Raw genomic sequence first — 24,418 nt, forward strand, 5'->3', positions numbered from 1 at the left:
ATTTTGATCCAGTCTTTACTTAATTTTAAAAATTACAAAACATAAAAAAAATACTATTGATATAACTTCCCCAAAGTGGTTCAATGCAGAACACTTGGGAATTTAAGCACATAAAAATATATTAAATAAATTTAACAACTCATTTACAGATTGACAAATGCAATGGAGAAGTAGAACACTTAAAGATTTGAAGAGATTAAACTTCACATTCTGCAACTAGAAAAATAAGCCACTGCACATTAATACATCACATTAAAGTATATTTTAAAGTATATGTTCCCCTCTTAAAATGGCAGTGTTTATACATTAGTGCAACCACAAAGCACCTGTAAACTTTTTTCTATCCAACTTCATCCATGTCCATCAGAACAAATTATTTGGTTAGCTCCAAGGTCTTTCTTGGGCTTGAGCTTTTGTGTTTTCCTATTTTAACAGTTACAGCTTTTACCCATAACCACAGCCATCCATCTGGAAATGTCCACTGTCTGAGGTTGAGGGAGCAGGTGCTACGTAGGTGAATCTGAAGAAATCTCTTACTTTTCTAAAGTAAGAATAGGGATTTGATTCAAAGATTGGAGACATAACTGTATACTGCAGGCAGTTCATACTTAATCACTTTTTAGGCAAGAAGCTTTGTCAAACTGAATAAGATTCAGGCTACTGACAGTTTTAGTGGGATTTCTGAATCTGTCTCTCTAGAGCCCTTAGTGTTTATGGAAAGGAGATTAAAGGATGCATGTCAGAGTGGGCTAACTTCCTATCAGCCTTGCTTTTAAAATACCACTGAAAGGCTGATGGCCACAAAGGTGCTTTATAAAAGGACATAGACAGCTGCATTTTAATCAAATAAGTTACAATTCTTATATATTAAGATTCTTGAGAGCCAGTGACATATCTGAGTTGTAACAGGATATGTTACAAGGCAAATTCTCTTCTCTGTTTTCATCAAGATTCAGAGTCTGTGGCTGTCAGGGAAAGTTATTAGTATATGCAGTGGAGTACTAACCAATGAACACAGATTTAATGAGAGGGCACTGACAAATCAGCTTCTTTCCTTGAAATCCAAACATCATCTCAACTTGATTTTTTTTTTTTTTTCCCACCCTCCTTGGCAAGAAAAGGGACATCAACTTCCTTCTACTCTAGGGAAACTCAAAATGTTTATTCATGACTCATGAATTTCTATTCAGCTCCCTTTAATTTACAATATGTACACTTTAACAACAACAGAACAATGAATTGTCAAACTTCAATTATGATACTGACATAATAGGTTAAATGTATTTCTTAAGCATATATATTCTTCCACATTCCTATCGTCTACTTCAGATCTGAGATGCTGGCTCCCTCCTGGCACTCCTCCTCTAGGCAGGCTCTTCAGCACAGAATAGCATCTCAAAGGCCAAACCTTCTCGCTCAAGGTGAGAGTGGTCAGGGTTCGATTCTTCTTTAGAAAGTGCTGTGCTGGGTCTCATTGGGTGGCCTTGTGAGATCCGACCAGATCACTTTTGGACAAAAAGAGGAGCCAAAGAGAACTCGGGTTTCCAGAGAAAAATAAAGTGCTGCCCCCCTATAAATCACAGTCTCTGTGGAGTAAGGTGTCTTCCTAAAGAGGTAGAAATAATAGGGGGGGTGTGTTGCAGATGCCCGTATTTCAACAATACTGAACACTGTATCTTTAAGGGCTTAAAATGGACTGACTCCACTCATCTCTCTGATTTTTTCATAAGTAAGCCAGAACACCAGTGACCAAGGGGTCTGAAAGATTAACCAAAGAGGTTAGTGCATATTTCAAAGCAATTAAAAATATTCTACATATATGCATACATATCTTGAATGACAAAGTCATTTTGTATCTACTTAAGCTGAATATAAGTATTTTTGCATTTCACTTTGTAAAGCATTTTATAATTTACAAAGCATTTTCATGTTTTATTTATGGCAGGTTTCTCTAAACAACAATTTACAATAGAAAGGTATTAATATCCCTATTTTTTAGATAAGGACACTGAGGCTTAACAGTCAAATACCCATTAGCATGTTGTAGAGCTAGACCACAGGCTTCTGTTTTCCATTCCCAGGGTTCTTTTATGAACCACTAATGGCTAAAGGGCTAAAACTCGGGATGCCTGAATTCCAGGCTGGATTCCTCTACATGTAGTTTATAATATGGAGCATGTCAATAAGATACTTAAGTACTTGAAAGTGAGGAAGGCAAAAGATTACCCTTTGAGAGTTAGGTGATTAAACTAACAACTGATGTCTCACACTTATATATAAAAAATCACAATAAATAGAGAAATAAGCTTCCAGCTCAGAAAGGCTTGACTTTAACTTGAACGAAGGTGCAACTGTATCTAAAAGAACTATAAAAGGATAAGGATTAGAAGAATTTATAAATACTAAACATATAAACACTAAAGACACAGAGGGATATCACAGGGTAAACACTGCAACAGAGAAGGGTGCCTTGGATCTAATAACACCTGTCTGTTCAGTTCTGATCAATACTGATCAGAGAAGGACTCTACCATACTAGGGTAGAGAAATAAGCTTAAGCAATTAGAATATAAAATGTATTTGGTTAGTTTGTAAAGCAATATTTTTGTCATATGTGTTTGGAAATATTGAGCATATTATATTAGTAGACTGAGAATTTACTAAATAGTAGATTTAGGAGAACATCTCTTGGCTAGTTAAATGAAGATATAGTTGAAATAAGGAATATAAAGATGTAAAGATAAACTATACTCTTGTGACAACTAAAATTAAGTGAGCCAAGGATATAGCTGCAGTCACATCGAGGAGGAAGAGGCCTTAGTTAAGAATGGTGTATGTAATCATTACTAATTGCTGTGGTAATCAGTCTTTATCCTCATGTTAATGATATTATAGCAACAAAACCATAAGCAAATGAAATAAATATTAATCAGGGACTGAGCAAAGCAAGGCCATACCACCTTGGGATGGAGTTTAGTTTTGAATAAGGAGAGGGTGATCATATAGCCAAAGAACGTGGGTAGTTTTATAAATGGAATTAACTGATTCTCCACACAGGAGTGCACGTGGGCACCGAGATCACTTGCGGACTTTCTCACTGCCATAATTGTGACCACTGTAAACGACTCAAGTGCACATGAACCCATGTTGATTCCTCTGACCTGGCTTTTGCCATAAAGGCTGGGGAGAAGCCGAAGCAGAGTCCCTCTCCATGCCTGTTACTGTGGAGCTAAACACCTAAGACCTCTCTTGGGTTGAAGTTCTTAAACATTATTAGGCTTACAAATAAGCTCTTCCTATTGTGATTCTGTGTTTAGCAAGTAACTTTTTGATTATTACTTGGGTTCCCAAATAACTTGAATTTAGGAGGAAACACACTGTTGGCCTGAGGACTTGAGCATCTGGATCACTCGCCAAATGTGTTGTAAGATGCGAATAAGCCAGATCGTCTGGCCTGACCATCAGTTTCAATGGAGTCAGCTGAGGCGAGTTCTGTATTTCCAAGGCCGATTTACTTGGAAGTGCTGATGAGTCAGATTTCTGAACTCAGCCTCACATACTATGGCAAATCAACAAGGAAACAACACGTTTGGTGGTCAGCCAGCCTTTCTCTGGTAATACACCTCTTAACTACAAACTGTCTCTTTTAAACCTTCTGTGACTAGCTGCAGGATCCTGAGCAACTCAGTAGTCTGTATTACGGAGGAGCATGGGGTTTTGAGTGGAATAGACCTGCAGTCCATTCCCAGCTCTGCAACATCCCAGCTACGTGAACTTGAGCAAGTTCCTTACCCTTTGAGCCATGGTTTCCTCATCTGAAAAACGAGGATAACACTACCTGTTCTACCAGGTCCTTATAAAATTTTTAAAATAGTTAATGTATGTAGAGCTTGCATGTGTTATGCACTCTTTTTTGTCATTTATATTATACTTCCTGCGTCTCATGTATAAAGAGAATGGGTCAGATTAAGTAGTCTCATCCTTTGTACTTGGATATCCATGCCTTTCATCCTCTCAACCCTGATTTTGTATCTCAGCGATAGTCTCACCCATTCTCCTACCCTCCCACACTAGAAACATAAAAGTGTTATTTTATTTTTGCTTTCCCTTGCCTTCCACATATAATAAGTTACTAACCTGTGGAGTTAACTATAAATCTCCCTAAAATCTCTCTTCTCTCCATTTCTACAATCATCTAACGGCTAGACCACTGCTAAAACTTACTTTCTTATAATCTAGCTTTCGATGTATGTTCTATACTGCTTCCAAAGTAATCTCACTGACAAACAAATCTTAGCACATTGCTCTCGTGCTTAAGCAGGTGCTTGCTGACTATAGGATGAGGACACTTATTACAGGTGATTACAGGTGCTTGTTGACTACAGGGTTACACCTGAACTATTAATACTCAGCTGGGTCAAAAAGGTCCTGCCCAACCTGGTCCTTAAGTACTCCTCTAGCCTTGTCTCCTTCCACCTCCTCTCTGAGGACTTATTCTCCAGACACACTGAATTTTCTGCAGTTCTTCAAACATAACAGGCCTACAATGACATGATGCCTATGCTCATGTTGCTCCCTCATATTTCTCTTGACACATGCCTACCAATCAAATATCGGTACTGTGAAGCCTTTTGTGACTTCCCAAACACAGTTACAGCCATTTTTACTCTACTATCTGTTTCCCAGAGAGTACTGCTCACATCACTGGCAGAGCACTAATACAACCCCCTTAGTGAGGCTAGGTTCTCTGGCATCAGGCTGCCTGAATTTGATACCCTGAACCACTAGTTATTATAATAACCACCCTATCCTGGTCAAGTTATTTAGACTCTTGATGCTTTTGTTTCCTCCTCTATAAAAGAGGGATAGGATAGTAACTTTCTACATAGATTATTGGGAGAATTCAATGAGTTAATCCATAAAAGTGATTAGTAGTTTTGGCTATATACCAAGTGATTTAATACTATTTATTATTTCTGTAATTTTAAATATCTACATGTTTAACTTCTACATCTCACTGTAAGCCCCTCTAGTGCAAAAGCTCTCATTCCTTAGTGTTACCAGCACCTATAATAGTGCTTGGTTCGTGCAAGCCAAATCAAAATCTACCTTTGCAGTAAGAAATAGCCATAGTTTTGACATAATTTTAAGGTATAATCAAGACCATCAAACAAAATTTTTAACTCTGGTACACTTTTGTATCAGATATTGCCAAGGGCTTTGGCCATTAATTTCATGTTAATAAATAAATACCCACTATCCCTTACTGATATTTATTACCAAAGCTTCAATTACCATCTATATGCAGGCAGTGCTCAAATCTAAATCTCCATTCCTGTATTCTCTCCTAAGATCCAGACCAATGTATTAAGTTAGTCATCTGGACACCTCTGCTCAGATGCCTTATAGGTATCCAAAATATCATATATCCACTTATTTTACCCCCAAATCTTCTTCCCTGCAATGATCCCTATTTAGCAAATTATATCATTATCAGTTGCTCACAGTAGGAATCTGGGAATGAAGCCTGACTTTTCCTTATCTGATAGGGACATTCCCCCGTCCCTATCAGATCAGTCATATTTCCATTTCCTTTCTACCACCTACATTTTTTTTTAGCATCTGTCCCCACATCATACTCTCATTCAAGCCACCATTATCTCTCAGTTATCACTATTCCTGGCCTTTTCCCAATACACATGGCAGCCAGAATGATTTCTCTAAAAATGCTGATGATGTAGGCTGGTGCCACTACTCTTCTGGCTCCCATGGACTTCCCACACTGATGTCTGTCTCTCCCCACCAGGTCTCTGTGCCTTGTCCTGCTGGGTTTCCTTCGGTTCCCTGAACTCATCGTGCTTTCTGTCCACTCCAACTTTCCCTTTAAAGAGAACGCTTCTTCCTGTTCTTTTCACCTGGCTAAGTTCTACTTATTCTTCAAATCTCAATTTAAAATCCATTCTCCGGCAAAGTTTTTGTGTCCCCCAGCCTAGGCTGTACTTATCTGCTGTATATTTTTATAGCACCATGTACTCTTCCCATGACACTCATCACTTACAGCTTCTTATTCAAAGCTAAGCCCTGAGTATAGGGCTTTGCATGGCATAGGTACTCAATTAAATATGTATATATAAAAATATGGCATTATATATAACATTATAATATATAATATATTATGTTAATTTTTGATTGTTTGAATTTCTAAACCCATAACTCAACATTCTTTCAAATGTTTTCTAACTTAGAAAAGACACGAGTCTTTGTCTTTATTTGCTATATTACTTAAACCCATCTAATTCTATATCTTAGTTCACGTCAATAAAAAAAATAACACCTAAACCAAATAAAAATGACATAATAGTTTCTAACTAAGCAGAATTTTGTGGTAATAAGTATTAAAGAGTAATATAACATTTGCCATCAAAGTAACAAATTTTGTTTGAAAGAGTAAAATTTTCATAGGAAAGGTCTCTACTGTAAAATTTGTATACCTTTCCCAGACTACTATATTAAAATATAACTAAATAGATTATCAAAGGTTTTATACCACAGAAAACATATCCACCTATTCATTAATGAATGTAACTTATTTATTTTACCTTAATCTATTAAGGAAGGCAACATGACTTTCAGAAGAGATTAAAGAAAAAAAAAAAAATTTAAAAAAGAGAGAAAGGACCTTGATTTGGGGGCCATGCTGTAAATCAGAAGAGAAAAGGGAAAATACTTACAGATTAAAAATAAGTACAAAGAAAGGGAAAAAAAAAAAAGGAAGTAAAAAATCTAACTTTACCATTCTCAGCCACGACGGTAAAAATCCTTTATATAGACTCATGAATCCTTCACCTTGAACAGCCTGAATCAAGCAGTCTGTTGAGGATTTATACAAAAGCCCCCTACAAAGAAAACAAGACAATTTTGTTAAATTTCTCCTGTGTAAAAAGATATATAAATAAAACAAAATAGTCTAAGTAAACTTACTATAAGTTAAATATTTTCTGCTAGTTTAGAACAACTAATATTTGTGGTTCTACAGATATGGTTAAATTCTTTTGAGCTTAAAGATATTTTCAAGGCTGACTATTCTGATTCATCCCATCCTTGGTCTTATACTTAGAATTCACTCCACCTGATTTCTTCCAGAAAGAACATACTATTTTATACCAAATAAAAGTCTCCAGGTTACCTGTAAGTCATAAGCTTCTGAAGAAAGTGCTCTGTAAATTCATGGTAGAGTATGCTTTTCAAAAACTCTTTGAAAACAATAAAGTCACAAAAAATACCTCGTGTCTAACTAATATAACTGTTAATTAGCTTATTTCCCCAAATGCATAGCACTTTTTCATTGGACAAACAGCAGGTAATTTGCATAAAAACAATTTTCCCATTGAACACAAAAAATATCCAGAATACACACAGGAAAGGATCTTTAAAGAACAGTATTATTATAGCCATCGAAGCACATGACTATTGAAGACTTTCAATTTACCTTCCTTGTTTATCTCGTGGTTGATTCATTATTCGGCTTTTGATGACATCGGCTGGCGTTCCCAGGATAGAAGCTACTAGTCCGGAACATAAACTATGAATACAAATAAATGAAATGGAAAGATAATATGCAGTAGTTTCTATTTTAAAAAAGAGAATTTAGGCCGGGCGCGGTGGCTCACGCCTGTAATCCTAGCTCTCTAGGAGGCCGAGGCGGGCGGATTGCTCGAAGTCGGGAGTTCGAAACCAGCCTGAGCAAGAGCAAGACCCCGTCTCTACTATAAAAAGAAAGAAACTAATTGGCCAACTAATATATATATATATAGAAAAAATTAGCCGGGCATGGTGGCGCATGCCTGTAGTCCCAGCTACTCGGGAGGCTGAGGCAGGAGGATCCCTTGAGCCCAGGAGTCTGAGGTTGCTGTGAGCGAGGCTGACACCACGGCACTCACTCTAGCCTGGGCAACAAAGCGATACTCTGTCTCAAAAAAAAAAAAAAAGAGAATTTGATATTTAGAAAGAATAGAATACCAAATATATTATTATAATATTCTTTATATTCTTCATAAAAATGCTCTTTTAGCTTAAAATTAATGCTAAATTAATTCCTTAAAGAGGTAGAAGAAAATAAAAACAAAAAGAATGTCAGTCAAAAAACATGCATTGAGCACATGCTGGTGCCAGGCATTCTTTCAGGGAGTGAACAAGAGAGGTAAGATCTTGCCCTAGAGGAGCTTACACTCTACTTGGAGAGAGGCGGAGGAGAAGTAAATAATTTCAGATGCTGATAACGGCTATGAATCAAATGGGGAACGTGATAGTGAGTAACTGGGTAATAGGCAGTCAGGGAAAGGCTCTTGGGTTGACAGCAGAATTGAGTGGTGAAAAGAATATGTCTATGTGACGACCCGAAGGAAGGGTATTAGAAGCAGATGGAATAGCACGTGCAAAAGCCCTGAGTCAGGAATATTCTTGGGGTGCTTAAACATCTCCAAATATCACTGATTTGACATTATTAACATACTTTTGAGATTGTCTAAAGAGCACAAGTGGGTTCTAGAATTTAAAAACAAGATCAGAAGCTAAATGAAATCACTATAACGTCAAGGATGACAGACATTTATAACATTACTCATTCTAATGGATAATTTTAAATTGTGTTACAAAGATATTAAGGTATTGTCCCTTCCTGGAATGCCCTTCTTCTTGTCTCTGTGAAGAGCCACAGCTCTTCAAAACTCTTATCTAATTCTACTCCTTTTGTGGGTCCTGCCAAGTGGTTATTTTTTTTTCCCTCCTCTGAACCCTACAGTCACTAGCCGCTTTCTTTTAGCATTTACTGCACAGTGTTTTAATACTTAGAAAGCTCCATGGGCAGGAGTTGTACCCACTGCAGGGCCCTGCACAGTGCCTTTAACATTAAAGGTGCTCAAGCATATCTGTTGAATTGGAGAGTCAATCATCAGAACCTGTTCCTGGGATGGCCCCATCAAGGTGCAAATATTTTGGGAGGTTTATTCTCATATATCCTGTAACTTCTTGTGTCTCATATCCATTTTTACTGTAACAAACTTTAAGAAAATCACCCTTCATAAATGTACTATAACCCTTCCCTAAGGGTGATACCACTAGATTCCTAATTAAAAGAACCTAAATGTTAGAATTTACACCAAATATGGAAGAGAAGGTAATATAGAAAAAAAACACAAAAACAGAAAAAGTCAAACTAAAACAATCACTTACCTTGATAAACCATGAGTCATGATATTGTCCTCAAGTGGTGTATTCAATACCAAGTAGTGTTTCACTGTATCATACGTGGTTAAATCTGGCAATGGAAAACGAAGGTTTAAACATTCATTCGTTCAACAGTAAATGTCTTTTGTGTCAAAAATATGCTAGGCTTGGGGCAGGAATGTGTACCAGGATGGAAGATACCACTCTTAATTCTCAAGCGGAGGAAAGCAGAGCTACAGATGGAGAGAGAGGAAAAGAGGAAGAGACACTGTATCATCTGAACACCTGCATCCAGCTATGTCTAAAGTCTGCTCAACCCCTGGGCCTTTCATTATTTGAGCTGATAAATTCCTTTTTTCAGCCAAAGTTAGGTTGAGTTGAGATCCTGTCATTTACAAACAAAAAGTACTGACCATTATGCCACATTAACCCTTTTCTACTTTTTTATAATGACAATAAAGAGCTATGGGAGGATTTTAAATGGGGGAGGGGGGGTGGGTTGGACATCACAATGCTGGAGCTCCATAAGGGCTACCCACACTAAAGTATGGGGAAGTAAATTGCATCGAGCCAAGAATGGATAGATGCATTTGATCATTCACCAAATATGTGGGTGCATGCATTCCAGGAACTGGGACAAAATGAACAAAAAAGTTCCTGCTCTCTGTTGGGAGATGAGACAATAAACAAAGCAAACTAGATGGCACTTCAGATAGTACTTGTTCTTAAAGTAAATGCTCTGAAGACAAATAAGGCAAGGAAAGGGGAGAGGGATTACCAGAGGGCAGGGAGGAGCAGTGTATATGAATTTTAAGCAGGATGATCAGGGAAGGCCTCTCAATAAGGTAACACTTGGGCAGAGACTAAAAGGAAGCATGAGAAAATAACCTCTGCATAGTATCAAAGAGAAAGTGTCTCAGGCAAAAGAACACTATGTGTTCTAGTCCTGAGGCAAGAGGCAGTTTGGGAGAGGAGAGGAACAGCCAGAAAACTGGTCTAGCAGAAACAGAGAATGAAAGAAGTAGCAGAGTCCAGACGATAGAGAGCATCAGAAACCAGAGGAGGGTTTTGAGCAGAGGAATGACTACCCCGGGGACTATTTAATAGGTCAAATAGTTCTGTTTTGGCTGTTTTGTTTAGAGTAGATTGTAAAGAGACAAAGCAGATTAGATATGAGACTATTGCAGTAATCCTGCTAAGAGATGATGGTGGTTTAGATAAGGGAATGTGGAGCCCTGGTAGGATTCTGGATAACTTCTAAAGGTAGAAGCAACAGGATTAGCCAGAAGATTGAATGCGGAGTAAGAGAAAGACATCAAAGATGTCTTTCTACAAGGCTTTGAGTGTAAATAATTTAACACATTAACTGCCATGTGAGTTATATTTAACTCACATTAGTTTTGAGCCCAGTGCCTCATGAAGCATATATAACTCACATGTCTCTTTACCTTGGGAGCCGCGTGGTGCACAGGCAACTCATGATGCCATGCTGTAGCACACATGTTTGTGATGGGTGGCCCCCTAGGCAAAACCCTGCAGTTGGTTCATGAAAATTATATTTGTTGATGTTCTTCTTGTTATAATTGACAATTTAATTCTAAATATTAAATTGGATTAAATGAACAGAAGTCAATAAATTTAATTTTTCTATTTGTTTACCTTTACCTTATACTTGGGCCTGACAAGCCAAGAATAACATTTTACCCTTATGAACTATTTTCACATTACTTTTTTTTTTTTATTTTTTTATTTTTTTTTGAGACAGAGTCTCCGCTTTGTTGTCCAGGCTAGAGTGAGTGCCGTGGCGTCAGCCTAGCTCACAGCAACCTCAAACTCCTGGGCTCAAGCGATCCTCCTGCCTCAGCCTCCCGAGTAGCTGGGACTACAGGCATGTGCCACCATGCCCGGCTAATTTTTTATATATATATCAGTTGGCCAATTAATTTCTTTCTATTTTTATAGTAGAGACGGGGTCTCGCTCTTGCTCAGGCTGGTTTTGAACTCCTGACCTTGAGCAATCCGCCCGCCTCGGCCTCCCAAGAGCTAGGATTACAGGCGTGAGCCACAGCACCCGGCCTACTTTTTTACATTACTAATTTTCAAGTTTTTATATTACTTTTTTATTGAAAAAACACATAAATTTTTCATTAAATTAGAAAGAATCATATTGTTTTGAAGTCTTTATTCTATTTTTGTAATAAAACACTGTGGCTCCCAGAAAAAATGTTTTTTCTAGTGTGGCTGTCAATGTGTTAAAGAACAGACCTGTTATTTATGCAGATGGTAAAGATGAAAACTCACAGTTTTAAAATATTTTAAATAAGATGATAGCCAATGGTGACCTTGTAAAAACCAGTTTCAAAGACATGGTAAATATGGACAGATTGAAGTTAGGAGGCTTCTGTAGTGGTCCAACAGAAAGAGATGCATAATACCTGGACAAAGGAGTACCTCCAGGGATGGAGAGAAGTGTGTGAATTTGTGATATATCTGAAAAATAGAACTGACTAGACTCGGTGACTGATTGGATATAAAGAGCAAGTTAAAGGAAAGAGTCAAAAATCATGCCTAGGCTTCTGGCTTGTACAACTGAAAGAAAAGTGATGTATTTTGAGATTATGAATAATGGATAAGGAAGTGGTTTGATAGAGGAGTTTGGTTTGGACACATTTAAAGCGATATACTTGAGATATCCAGATGAAGATTATGAGTAAACAGCTAGAAGTTAGATGAGAAATCCAGCTGCAATAGATTTTGAAACGACAAATTGAGAAACTATAATCCAAAAGATTTCCTGAAGATCAAAATATCCACCACTATGATGCAGTAGGCTTAGATGGACTAAAATAGCAAAATAGAAAACAGATTTACTTCCTTAGATATTTAATATGTTTCTGGAACCCTTGAGAATGCCATGTGAAGAAGACACTTTAGCTGAGTATTTAAAGATCTACTAAGAAAACTACGTAGAAGAAGAAAGATGACACTAGGCAAAGAATTTATGAAGAAGACCCCAAAGGCAATCACAGCAGCAACACAAATAAATAAATGGGACCTGATCAAATTAAAAAGCTTCTGCACAGCCAAAGAAACTGTCAAGAGAGCAAACAGACAACCCACAGGATGGCAGAAAATTTTCACAAGCTACACATTCGATAAAGGGCTGATAACTAGAATTTATTTAGAACTCAGGAAAATCAGCAAGGAAAAATCAAATAACCCTATCAAAAAGTGGGCAAAGGACATGAACAGAAATTTTTCAAAAGAAGACAAAATAATGGCTAACAAACATGAAAAAATGCTCAACATTTCTAATTATCAGGGAAATGCAAATCAAAACCACAATGAGATATTCACTTATCTCCAGTGAGAATGGCCTTTATCAAAAAGTCCCCAAACAATAAATGTTGGCATGGATGCGGAGAGATAGGAACACTCCTACACTGCTGGTGGGACTGGAAACTAGTTCAACCTCTGTGGAAAGCAATATGGAGATAACTTAAAGCGATACAAGTGAATCTACCATTTGATCCAGCAATCCCATTACTGGGCATCTACCCAAAAGATCAAATGACACTCTACAAAAAAGACACCTGCACTTGAATGTTTATAGCAACACAATTCACAATTGCAAGTTGTGGAAACAACCCAAGTGCCCATCAAAACATGAATGGATTAATAAAATGTGGTATATGTATACCATGGAGTACTATTCAGCTTTAAGAAATAATGGTGATATAGCACCTCTTGTATTTTCCTGGATACAGCTGGAACCCATTCTACTAAGTGAAGTATCTCAAGAAGGTAAAAATAAGCACCACATGTACTCATCAGCAAATTGGTATTAATGGATCAACACCTAAGTGGACATATAGGAATAACATTTATCGAGTGTCAGGCAGGTGGGAGGGGAGAGGTGGGGATAGGTACATACAAACATAATGAGTGAGATATGCACCTTTTGGGGGATGGTCACGCTTGAAGCTCTGACTCGAGGGGAGGGGGGACATGGGCAATATACATAACCTTAACATTTGTACCCCCATAATATGCTGAAAAAAAAAGAAGTATTTAGAAGACAGAAGAAATTGGTAAGTGAATATGGGAAGTGAGGAGTAGGTATGAGTTAAGGGAACACTCAAGTTTCTAGCCCAGGGTGCTAGGCTGTACAAGATGGATTATTCAGGAATAGGAGTAAGGACATAATGATTATCAGACAGTTACATATATCAGTTTTAAATTTAAAGGCAGGTCTGGACTACAGAAGAGACCTTAGAAACAGTTGGGCCTTGTCTCCTTATTACCACAATTTGCCTGTCTTATGAAACCCTTTTTACACGTAAAAGTAGAATAAAGTGAAAATGTTCTAAAGAAAATATTCAATTATAATATTACAACATTTATGCAGCCTGTCACCAATATACATCATTAAAAATAATAAAATTAAAATGTCATTTCCCTGACATTAAGGGCTTATAATTATAATTAATAATAATTATTAATTGAATAAAGTTTCCATTACCTCCCATATTCACCAGAGCTGCTCTTTGTATATTGGGCACCCAGCCTGCCCAAAGCCCACGTATTCCTCCTTCAGCCAAGATTTTTGCAAATGCATGATGCACGCCACGAAATCTAAGGAAAATAACAATAAAACATGAAAACTCTATGTATTCCTGTGTACAGAATGAAATTAATCGGATAATGTCACCTATAACTGTTATAATTTCGAGTAAAATAACATCTTATTTATCCAGAATTATTAGAAATTATAGCAATCCATGTAAGTCTAATCTCCAGATAAATTTAATAATCCTTTAGAAAAGAGGCAACATTTGATTTAAACATTTTTAATGAAAATTTTTATAAATTATCATCCTATTCTTATCTTTCCAGATTATTAAACAGATTAAAATGTTTCTTGGTATTTTATATCATCAATGCCCATATTAATTAGAGGAGCAAACAGTAGTCTGATAACTCAAAGGAGTTATCAGGATTAATTATCAGGAGTTATCAGGATTAATTATCAGTTATCAGGATTAGTTACCTGGATTAATTCTACCAGTGATACAGGGGGACCTGCAAATTTTTTAATTTTACCAAATAACAACATTATAAAACCACTGACTCTCACATAATCTCATAAATGAAATGATATTTTTAGACTAAATAGTATGAAGGACAATCTTATGAGTTCTTAAAATTAAATAATTTTAGCTTTATGAAAATTTACCTCACTATCCTTATTTTGCTTATTTTTCTGTAGACAGATGAAGAATGGTCCTAAAGCATGAACCTACTATGGAAACCTCTAGCATAAAAATCTGGCTGTATATAGTCAGAAAAACCTGGACTCAAATGCTACCTTTACCACTCACTAACTAGGCTTTTACTCAGGCATTACACTCTCTGAATCTCACCAGAAAGATAATATGACAAATTAATTGCATATGCATAACTGCTGTTATGCTACATGGGAAGTTATAATCATGAATGATGATCACCATAGCTAAAATTTATTGAGCACTTATTAAGTGCCAGACATTTCATATATAGAAGATATATTTCAATCCTGAAAACTCTATGAGATATCTATAATATTATTTTTTCAGTTCATATTTGGGGAAACTGAGGCTTATAATTGTTAAGGAACATGACCATGATTACAAAGCTAAAATATGGTAAAGGCTGGCTTTGAATTCCAGGCAGTCTGATCTCAAGGTTTATGTTCTTTAATATAACTTTAAGTATAGGCAAACCAGAAATTTCTAATATTAGGAACAAAAATAAGAAAAAAAGAAAAAACCACTGGGTGATCAGTTAAAAAGTTGGATATTTCTGGATCCCAATAACCTGTTTTCTCCTTCTATCCAATCAAAGCAGCATCGCTTATCCCTGCTACTACGGATGTTAAAAGATGACAAAATGGGCCCTGGGATTCTGCAAACTACTTGGTTAGGTCAGAGTGCTGTGCATGAAGGGAAGCCCAGGCTGCAGCAGCCCAACCTTATTTTCCACTCAGTTAGCTAGAGGAGGAGGGGAGTGGAGAGCAGTGGTCAGTGGTAAACTCCCAGATGGCCCCAAACCCTTTGCTTCTGGCTCCTCTGCACACCTGTAGCATTCAGAGGAGTGTTCAGATCTCTTTGTACCCAGCTCTAGTGATCCTGTACTTTCCCTCTTTCCTAGGAAGGATTTACCAATCTGCAAGATTTTTCTGCTTGGAAATGGGCCAAAAGTAGTATTTCAGTAAATTGTTGAACATGAAGTCCTTTCGGGAAAGGCAAACTTCAATAATATAGAGTAATGGAACAGGAGTATCTTGTATTGCAAAGGCATAATAAAAAATCTCTCACATACGAGGGAAAATGAAGACCTCAAGATTTGGAGAAATTGGGATTCAATAAGGAAGTGGGAAAAATATGCAAGGTTAACTTTGCTACTTTCCTTTTTTCCTGGAGAAAGGGAAAGAAAGCAAGGTTTCTGGCATCGATGAGCCAGGCATGTTAACCGTCATGAAAACCTTTTGAGAAAGCCTCTTTTAAACATGAAAACACAGAGACCAGAAATGTTAAGTGACTTCAACAACACCAAGCCACAAAAGCAAACCTGGGATTCACAACAGGGAAAATTTTAATGATCCAACTCTTTACATTAACCTACAGTAGGGGACAAGTCTAGCTGCCTTAACTGGGAACAGCAGAAAAGAACTATTGGCACATATAATTTGTCTGGTAGAAAACGTGTACACTTCATCATGCAAAGAAAAGATCCAGGCTGGGCACGGTGGCTCACACCTGTAATCCTAGCACTCTGGGAGGCTGAGGCGGGAGGATTGTTTAAGCTCAGGAGTTCAAGACTGGCCTGAGCAAGAGCAAGACCCCGTCTCTACTAAAAATAGAAAGAAATTAGCTGGACAACTAAAAAAATATAGAAAAAATTAGCCGGGCATGGTGGCACACGTCTGTAGTCACAGCTACTTGGGAGGCTGAGGCAGGAGGATTGCTTGAGATCAGGAGTTTGAGGTTGCTGTGAGCTATGCTGATGCCACGGCACTCTAGCCCAGGCAATACAGTAAGATTCTGTCTCAAAAAAAAAAAAAAAAAAGAAGAAAAAAAGAGATCCAGCTTAGTTCTCCTCCTAATGAATATAACTCCAAAGTTAAAAGAGTCAGAATAAATGTCTTTACTAAATATTATATGATAAATCTATCAGGTAAATGTTCAAAATATGATGGTGGCAAACAGAGAAGGAAAACTGTCAGTTAATTGGAGAACTTACCGCAGTGGTTTTCCTTCAAGTTTCCTTTTTCCTTCCATTTGCATCTGAACCTTCACTAGGTCAGTTGGGTTGGCTAAAAATTGGCCAATAACACCAGCCATCATCCCTCCAATGACTGATTTCCTAATTGTAAAAGAAAATGCTTTTTTTTAAAAGTTGCTATTAGTTTAATAAATTTTATAGTGAACCAATACCAAGCTGGTACAGGCCCTAGGTAAGAGACTTAAGACAAAGTGAAGGAAAGGATAGACCCAAGTAAGTCACAGAGGAAAGTAGAAATTTGGCTGTTTATTAATGGAAGGGTTAGTGGACCACAAGGAGATAAAAGTCTGGAGTTATGGGCCTTAGATGGCCTGAAATTCAAAGGAAAGGGCAGTTTCTTCAAAGATATAAACATCTGAACTGACAACTTAATTGCAGTTTAATTTTGACCACAGGGGAATAAAAAACAGCATAGATGTAATCAGCCTAACAGACAAAGGCTGAGAAGTCAGATTTTAAAAACTACTACTTTAGTAGTCTTCCCAGCGGAGGGGGCTTGAAAATTTTTCTCTCATTGAAGAAATTCTTTCCATTCCTTGCCCTCTCAAAGCTAATGGTGAGCAAGACTAGGCTTCAACATGCTTTGAATCCATCTGCTTCTCTCCATTCCTGTGGGTCTTGTCTCAGAAAGACCTCCAATCACCTTTAAGCAGATTATTGTAATAGTCTCTTAGGGAAAAGAGGTATTTCCTTTGCCTTTACGACAAAGTAATTTGAAGAGATACAAATGGGTATCACTTCAACAGAAAAAAGGGTCCTTCTGGGCCCTACACCTAGCGTCCCTCTACTAAGCAATGACAATTACTAGTTTCTTCTATGCCTTCCCAGAGGTAATAACAACGGATTCACTGGATGCTCATTATATGTCAGGCACTGTTCTGAGCATTTTAAAAATATCGTTTAATTCTCCTATCAACCCTGTGACATTAGTACTGTCATTCCCTCTTTACAGATGAGGAAACCAAGGCACAGAGCTGTTAAATGACAGGCCAAATGACACAACCAGTGATTGTTACAGCCAAGATGTAAATCCAGATAGTCTGAGGGCAGAGCCCACAGTATTAGGCACTAAGTTATGATTGATAGTTTGTGCAACACAAGCGTATCTATGTAAGTATTCCTTTTTAAATGCACAGATGTAGAATGTCAAGTTGTAGAGTGTTCTTCACTTTGTTTTCCTAACAGTATATCTTAAAGGTTACCCCTGTCAGATCATGTAGAGCTGTCTCATTCATTTTAATATTTTTCATAGCATTTCATTTTATGGATATACCATAATTTATTCAACTAGCATAACTTTAAACTAAGAAATCTGAATATTTACATAACACGTGCTAAATCCTGCCAAATTGCCCTTTATAGGACTTGGAACAACTTGCACTTCCACCAACCTATGAGAATGCCTGTTACTCCACACAATGACAAACATAGTACATTATGAATTTTTTCCCTCTTTGAAAATCTCATAACCACTCTCTCCTCTGTGTTTTTTTTACATGTTTCTAATTGTTTATTCATCTGTCTCTGTTTCTGTAAGTTGATTGCAGGACTATGTCTTTTTCATTACTATAAGCTCAGTATTAAATATAAAACTGGCACACCATAATCTAATCATCTGATAAATACTTATCGACTGATTGAATGCTTCTCACTGGGTCAAAAAGACATCGAACAACCCCAAAAGACATCAAAACAACAAAAAGACATCGAACCAACCCACCCTGAGAGTATATTTCATAGTGTAATATTTCCTTTGAACTCTTTACTTTTTTTCCAGAAGGGAAATTTTTAGAAAAAGGGAAGGGAAATTTTTAGAAAAAGGGCTTTTTTCCTGGCTTTTCCCTTCTATTATCTTCTAAAATGCAAGGACTATTAATATTCTATTCCATCATTACCTCTGAGAAAGCAATTAGTATATCTTAGTACATTATAATTTTTCAAAAACAGGATCAAGAGATTTTGCCTGGAAAGTGAAATTCTACTTACTGCCCTATTCTTATAGTTGTGATTTGGATTTTTTTTTAACCCCAGAAAAGATATGAGGCATCATTCTATGTTAGTCATATAAAATCTAGCTTATTCTTTCAATAGCTGTGTTGTGCTTCCTTGTATAAATATAACTTACTCAACTACTTCCAAATTGATAGTTATTTATTTTTTTTTAGATTTGCTACTGTCAATACTGCTACTACAGTCATTATATTTGTTTATGTGTGTGTGTGCCTTTATGCATAGGTACAAGTATTTCTGAATGATTATAATCTCAAAGAAGGAGCTGAGTCAAAGGATTATACTTTTAAAATTTTTAATAGGTAATTTATGCTACAAAAAGACTATAGTAACATACCTTTCCACTAACAGTTTAAAGTTAGTTTCAGCTAATTCCACTGATTACTGGTGAGGTTGAACATTTTTACGTGGTTAATGAACATTCATATTTCTTCTCTTGTGAATGGCCTATTGATATCCTTTACTTATTTTTCTCCTTATTTTGTGTTCTCTTTATTTTTTACTTATTTAAAGGAACTCTATGTATATTATTTATAGTAACATATTTTTCTGTTTCTGTTATAAATATTATAAGTAATATGCACTTACGTTCATCATCTCATCTAATCCCACAAAAACAAACAGCTGATGATAGGGATTGCCTCTATGCAGATAAAACTAAAGATAAAAAGGTAAAGTAGTTTTGCCAGGTTACACAGTAGTAGAGCAAAAATTTGAGCCCATCTCTGTTTATACACGTATATACACATATGTCTGTATACAATGTGCAGTAAATGATCAATTATTTAGGGCTTATATTGTTATTATTTATTATTTTAAGCCTGTAACTTAAGGCAATTTTGGTACAAATATATAATCTTACATAAATCTAATGGATAAACATTAAAGCCTTTGGTGCAATAACATATTGTTTTCAAAATAAGACTTACCAAAGAGGATAATGCTTATCTTCACTTTTGCCAAACACAACCTCTCGGAGATGTTCATAAGTGACCATTCGACCTCCAGAGTACACTGGTTAAACAAAAAAAAAAAATCATTAAAAAGGTAGATTGAGCTATATGTTTAATAAAGAAGAGAACATTCTGACCTGGCCTAGTCAATCTCTAGCTGTGGCTTTCTCTCACCAGCCCTGTGATCCTGACACATGGGCTTCCTGATGTTTTTCTAGGTGGCGCATGCTCTTTTCAGTCTCAGGCCTTCCCGTATACTTTCTGATCTTTCTAGAATGGATACACCCTTCTCTGCTTTCCTACTTCCCTCTAGTCTTTCCAGATTCAACTCAAAGAATATGTTTTTCAGAAAGTGCTCTGTGGCATTTTCCTTATCATATTGATTAGAAATTAACTTGTTTTTCTTGCCCATCAGACCATGAACTTCTCTAGGCAGGCTCTGTGTGTGTTTTGTTTTTGTTTTGTTTTTATTACTTCAAATGCCCTACTACATACCTTGGTGCACAGCAGGCATTTTCATTGAATAAACATAGATAACTTTGTTGGAGAATTTATTATATTAATGTGATATTTTCCAGTCAAGTATTAAACATGAATCTTAACTATAAAACAATATAAGGTGGTTAATAAAATACAAATGAAAAGAAGTAAAACTCAAAACAATTATGGGATGCAAAGGAGAAAATATTTAAAAAGAATGGATGACAAAATCGTCAAAATCAGCACATAGTACTCATATAGAGAGCTTTTCTTAATATTTCAAGACAGTAGATGAAATATTTAAGATATTCAAAAAAATGTACAACATGCACAAACAGTAACAGTCTCTGTGCACAATTCTGGATAGTTCTCGATGATGCACTCTACTCATCTGAGGAACTTACTCTTTAAAAATATTACGTCAGTATGTATTAGAACTGGGCACTTTTCTGATCAAGGGTCACTATATGCTTAAGGAAACATTATGAATATAAGGGAGAAAATGTCACAGCTTTCCTACCTCTTTTTGAAGCCAAGTTTATGTTCTCCTGCCCACAAACTAAAAACTCAACAACTCTTATTGTTGTGAGTGCCACTTTGGAAACAGAATAGAAAAGTCTTCTCATGGCATAGTTACTAGTATCTTCCTTTAAGAGTGACTAAAGACCCACATAGCAAGTTAGGCAGGCTGGGGAAGTAAGACAAAAAACACCTATGTTACCTTTGCACTCTTGCCAGAGTGGGATTAGGCAGTGATCCCTGCTCTCTCTCACAGTAGTCTGGTCTCAGATGTTTGAGACAGAGATTCACAAGATTGGGCATTGTAGTAAATATATTTTAATTTTCAAAAAACATGAAAAATTTTAATCCTGTGTCTAAAGTTTCCAAAGTAGAGAAAAATATTATTCGTTTTTTCTTCTTAAACTTTTGTGAAACTTTTTATTAGCGAAAATTTCAAACATATTGAAAAGTAGAGAAAATAATATATAATGTCCTCTAATCTACCATTGAGACCTATCTATTGCTAACATTTTTGCCATATTTGCTTCATTTTTTTTGTGCCTATTTTAATGTATTTTACAGATATGAAGTTTATCCCTAAATACATCAGGATGCATTTCTAAAAATTTAGGACAATTGGTAGTTAATCTTTCTCTTCTTCAGAGGCTATAATGCTCATTTATAATATCAGTAGAGAAAATATCTAGCTGCTTTTTGGACACAGTTAAAACAGAAAAGCAGAGGAGACAAACACAGAACACATAACAAACTTACCAGCTAGAATCAAGATAAATACCTACGTGTCTGTAAATGGCGGGTGTCACTCCTTGCCAAAGCTTTAGAAAGCCTTCCTCTTGAATGATCCCTAGGGCTGTGCGTACCATGCCCCTATAGGGGACAGATTCTCTTGCACTGTCTCCCAAACGAGCAAGAGCAGCTTCTCCTTGCATTTGGAGTCGAGTTTTTGTGAGATCGAGGGGAAAGGTAGCTAACACAAAAACAAACGAAGGGAAAAACCCACAACATTCAGAGAAACAAATAAAAATCCTAAAATCACAGGACCAATATTTTACCCAGATTGGTGGCTTTCAAATTTTAGAATTTGTCAGAATCAGCTAGGGAGATGATTTTTTTTTAATTACAGATTTCCTAGCCCCATGCCTGGGGATTCTAATCCAATAAATTGATGAGGGTTTAGAATTAGCTGATTCTCACTCACTCCCAAATTTAAGAATCACTGCACAAGAGCAGCCCAGATCACCAAAAAGTGACATGCCTTTTTATTCAAGGGTTCTTTTTATTCAGAAATTTCAGTTTAAAATATACTTTAGTCCTTTTCACTTTCCAATGGAAAATAAAGTATCCATATCCTCTGGCATCCCCTTGACTATAGCCATGATTGTTTAAGATCTGATTGAACTTTAGAATACTATATATTCTTATGTACCACAATATATGCTAGATGAAGCTGAATTCCAATTTCATGGGTGACGTTCACATGCACATGAATCACTCACTTGATATGTGAGATACAGAAGATGTAATGGAGTTTACAATGTCATCTTTTATATACAAGGGTTGCACACAGTACTCTTTCAATTAAGGCATATTATTTTCCACCACTGATAAGTTATATGCATGCCCTACTTATGGCCTCCTTATAAGTACCAAATATATTTGTAAAAAAAAATTGTTTTGTTTAAAATTTGAATTAGAGATAGACCTTTTATGTTAAAGCAGAATTAAGCTAATTGGCCCATATATGGAAGTTCAAGCTCATAAATTTATAATATAAAATGTCCCAAATGATTGAAATAATAACATTTAGACAAGTTCATGAACATTAATTGACATTACATAGGACTTTTCTATGACAACCACCTGATTTAAACCCTAGTATGGCTTTTCCAAGAGAAAACGGAGTTGATGGCAGGAGGGAAGAGAATATTAAATCTTACTACAGTGATCTTTGGAAAAGTTAGTATCTTGCTGACAGTTTCCCTAAAACAGAAGTAGGCTGCATATAGAAACTTCAAGCAATGTTTTATTGACATATGAAACCTGAAAAGTCTTAAGAAATAGGAGCCTCTATATTAGCCCAGACTATGTTTCTCAAAATAAGTTTTGTTTTCTTACAAGTACTTAAATAATGTTTCAGCTTCCTAAATTGATTTGTACTCAAAACCATCCATATTTTGATTCTCCTGCCTCCCATCCATATCCCCTACACAATTATTTCCATGAATTTTTAACAGGAGGAATATTCCTGTAAAGAAGCCATTGAGTCACACACATCAAAAAAAAAAAAAAAAAAAAAAAGGAAATATATGTAATCATTCAGCAATTTACTTTTAGAGTTTTTTTTTTTTAAAAAGTTGACGGATTTTATTTCAGTAAAAACAATGAAAAATAAAAATTCTCTATCAGCTTTGAAAAGAGAGAGAAAAATAGACGGGCCAAAGGACAAAAATGAAAGAGTAGAAAAAAAAAAAGATCATGTGCTTGCTGTGCTAGAGATACAAAATAAACTCATTTAGAATAGGATCGACTAACATTTACAAATGTACATTTACAAATGATAAGGTCTCAGAACTGTTCCGTTTTTTTTTTTATTCTTTGTTTTAAACAGGCAAGAAAATTTATGGGCAATCTTAAATGCACAGTTAAGGCTTCACAGGGAACAGACAGGCACTCTACTCACAAAACTCTTGCAATAAACACCACTTGCTCATTCAAGGGCATCATGATTACACTCCAGGTGGCATCTGAAAGTTTTCTCTGACTCGTTTAAGCAGATGTAACTGTTCTTCTTCTATACGCTATGACACCTAATAATATCTTCATTACACTAAGGATCACATTGTAATTTTCTTTCTCTGAGTATCTCCCCATCAGCCTGTAAGAAGGTCAGAACTGGGTCTTTTCAACTATAAATCCACAGTCCCTGGTATTGTAGTAATTATAATAATGGGTGCCCTGCCTTCAATTTAGCACTTACATGGTATTTATGTCTCAGAATCCTACAAGGTAAACCCAGTATAGATGAGTTAAGCTCAAAGAGGTCGAGAGTAAAGGGCGGATGTTTGAATAGACTGCTCAATCAGTGACAGGTCGGTCCTACCAGGCAGGTCCACAACTTAGACCCGAAAGACAAACGACACACTGGGGTCGTGTAATAATATGAATTACAGAGATTCAGCAAGGATGAAAATTGGACTGTGTTTTTAAAAAGGTCATCCTCACGAAAGGGAAAATGATCCCCCATAGAGGAGCGACAGCTCACGAAGCTTCTAAAGTACACGTAAGTCAAGAACAATAGCACGTCCCCGAGGAAGACACCTCAGAGACCTCCAATCCCTTCTCCTCTCAGAACTGGCCTTCCCCAACCCTGCAGCATCCGCCAGGCAGGCGAGGAAGAGGAGGGCGCAACCTGCCGGGATGCGCACCGCCTGGAACCGGAGCCGCCCGCGCGTCCCTCCCCCAGCGCGGCGCCACGGCGACTTGCCCGGGAGGCCCGGGCGTGGGCAGCCGGGTACCTAGCTCGGCCACGGTGGCCGCGCAGCCGGACAGTAGGAACTTGCTCGCTCGGGGCCATCTCTGGGCGAGCGGCAAAAGCCTCTCCTCATCCTCCGGGACGGACATTCAGCAGCAGGACAGGACGACGACGCACCCCTCCGCGCCGGTGCACCGCGCCGCAGCCGGCCGCCACCCTGCCGGGGCGGCCCCTGTTCAACCCGCGAGTGGCCGGGCGGGAACCATTTCCCCGTTCGGCCCGGCCCGGGAAACCCACAGCCTCCCTGGCAGCCTCAGGCTGTAGTGGTCCAGCGACCCCCTGAAACCCGCCCCAGAGCAGGAAAACAAAGCAGAACCCGCGCTGGGGCTTCTGGGAAATGTAGTCCGCCGGGCTCAGCGACGTCTCTGATTGG

General features: G+C 37.2%; 1 protein-coding gene across 1 annotated transcript; it reads right to left on the reverse strand.

The window, feature by feature from the left end:
* Nucleotides 1–239: 239 nt before the first annotated feature.
* SLC25A27 (solute carrier family 25 member 27) lies at nt 240–24,401 on the reverse strand. The gene is made up of 9 exons (XM_020287107.2): nt 24,029–24,401; nt 21,289–21,480; nt 19,488–19,572; nt 16,507–16,629; nt 13,748–13,860; nt 9,232–9,316; nt 7,490–7,582; nt 6,794–6,896; nt 240–1,758 (listed from the first exon to the last, which is right to left on the reverse strand). The coding sequence occupies exons 1-9, from the start codon at nt 24,132–24,134 to the stop codon at nt 1,687–1,689; spliced, it is 972 nt and encodes a 323-aa protein (XP_020142696.2). The 5' UTR covers nt 24,135–24,401; the 3' UTR covers nt 240–1,686.
* Between the last annotated feature and the right edge of the window lie 17 nt (nt 24,402–24,418).

Source organism: Microcebus murinus, chromosome 5 (genome assembly GCF_040939455.1).
Source record: "Microcebus murinus isolate Inina chromosome 5, M.murinus_Inina_mat1.0, whole genome shotgun sequence".
Lineage (NCBI taxonomy): Eukaryota > Metazoa > Chordata > Mammalia > Primates > Cheirogaleidae > Microcebus > Microcebus murinus.

What these genes read in the sequence shown, in the direction of transcription:
- SLC25A27 (XM_020287107.2), bottom strand. Translation starts at nt 24,134, where the DNA reads ATGTCCGTCCCGGAGGATGAGGAGAGGCTTTTGCCGCTCGCCCAGAGA. An exon ending in CGCCATTTACAGACACGTAG is followed by an intron (nt 19,573 to 21,288) that starts GTATTTATCTTG and finishes TTGTTTAACCAG; the next exon opens with TGTACTCTGGAGGTCGAATG. An exon ending in CTTGAAGGAAAACCACTGCG is followed by an intron (nt 13,861 to 16,506) that starts GTAAGTTCTCCA and finishes TATTTTCCTTAG; the next exon opens with ATTTCGTGGCGTGCATCATG.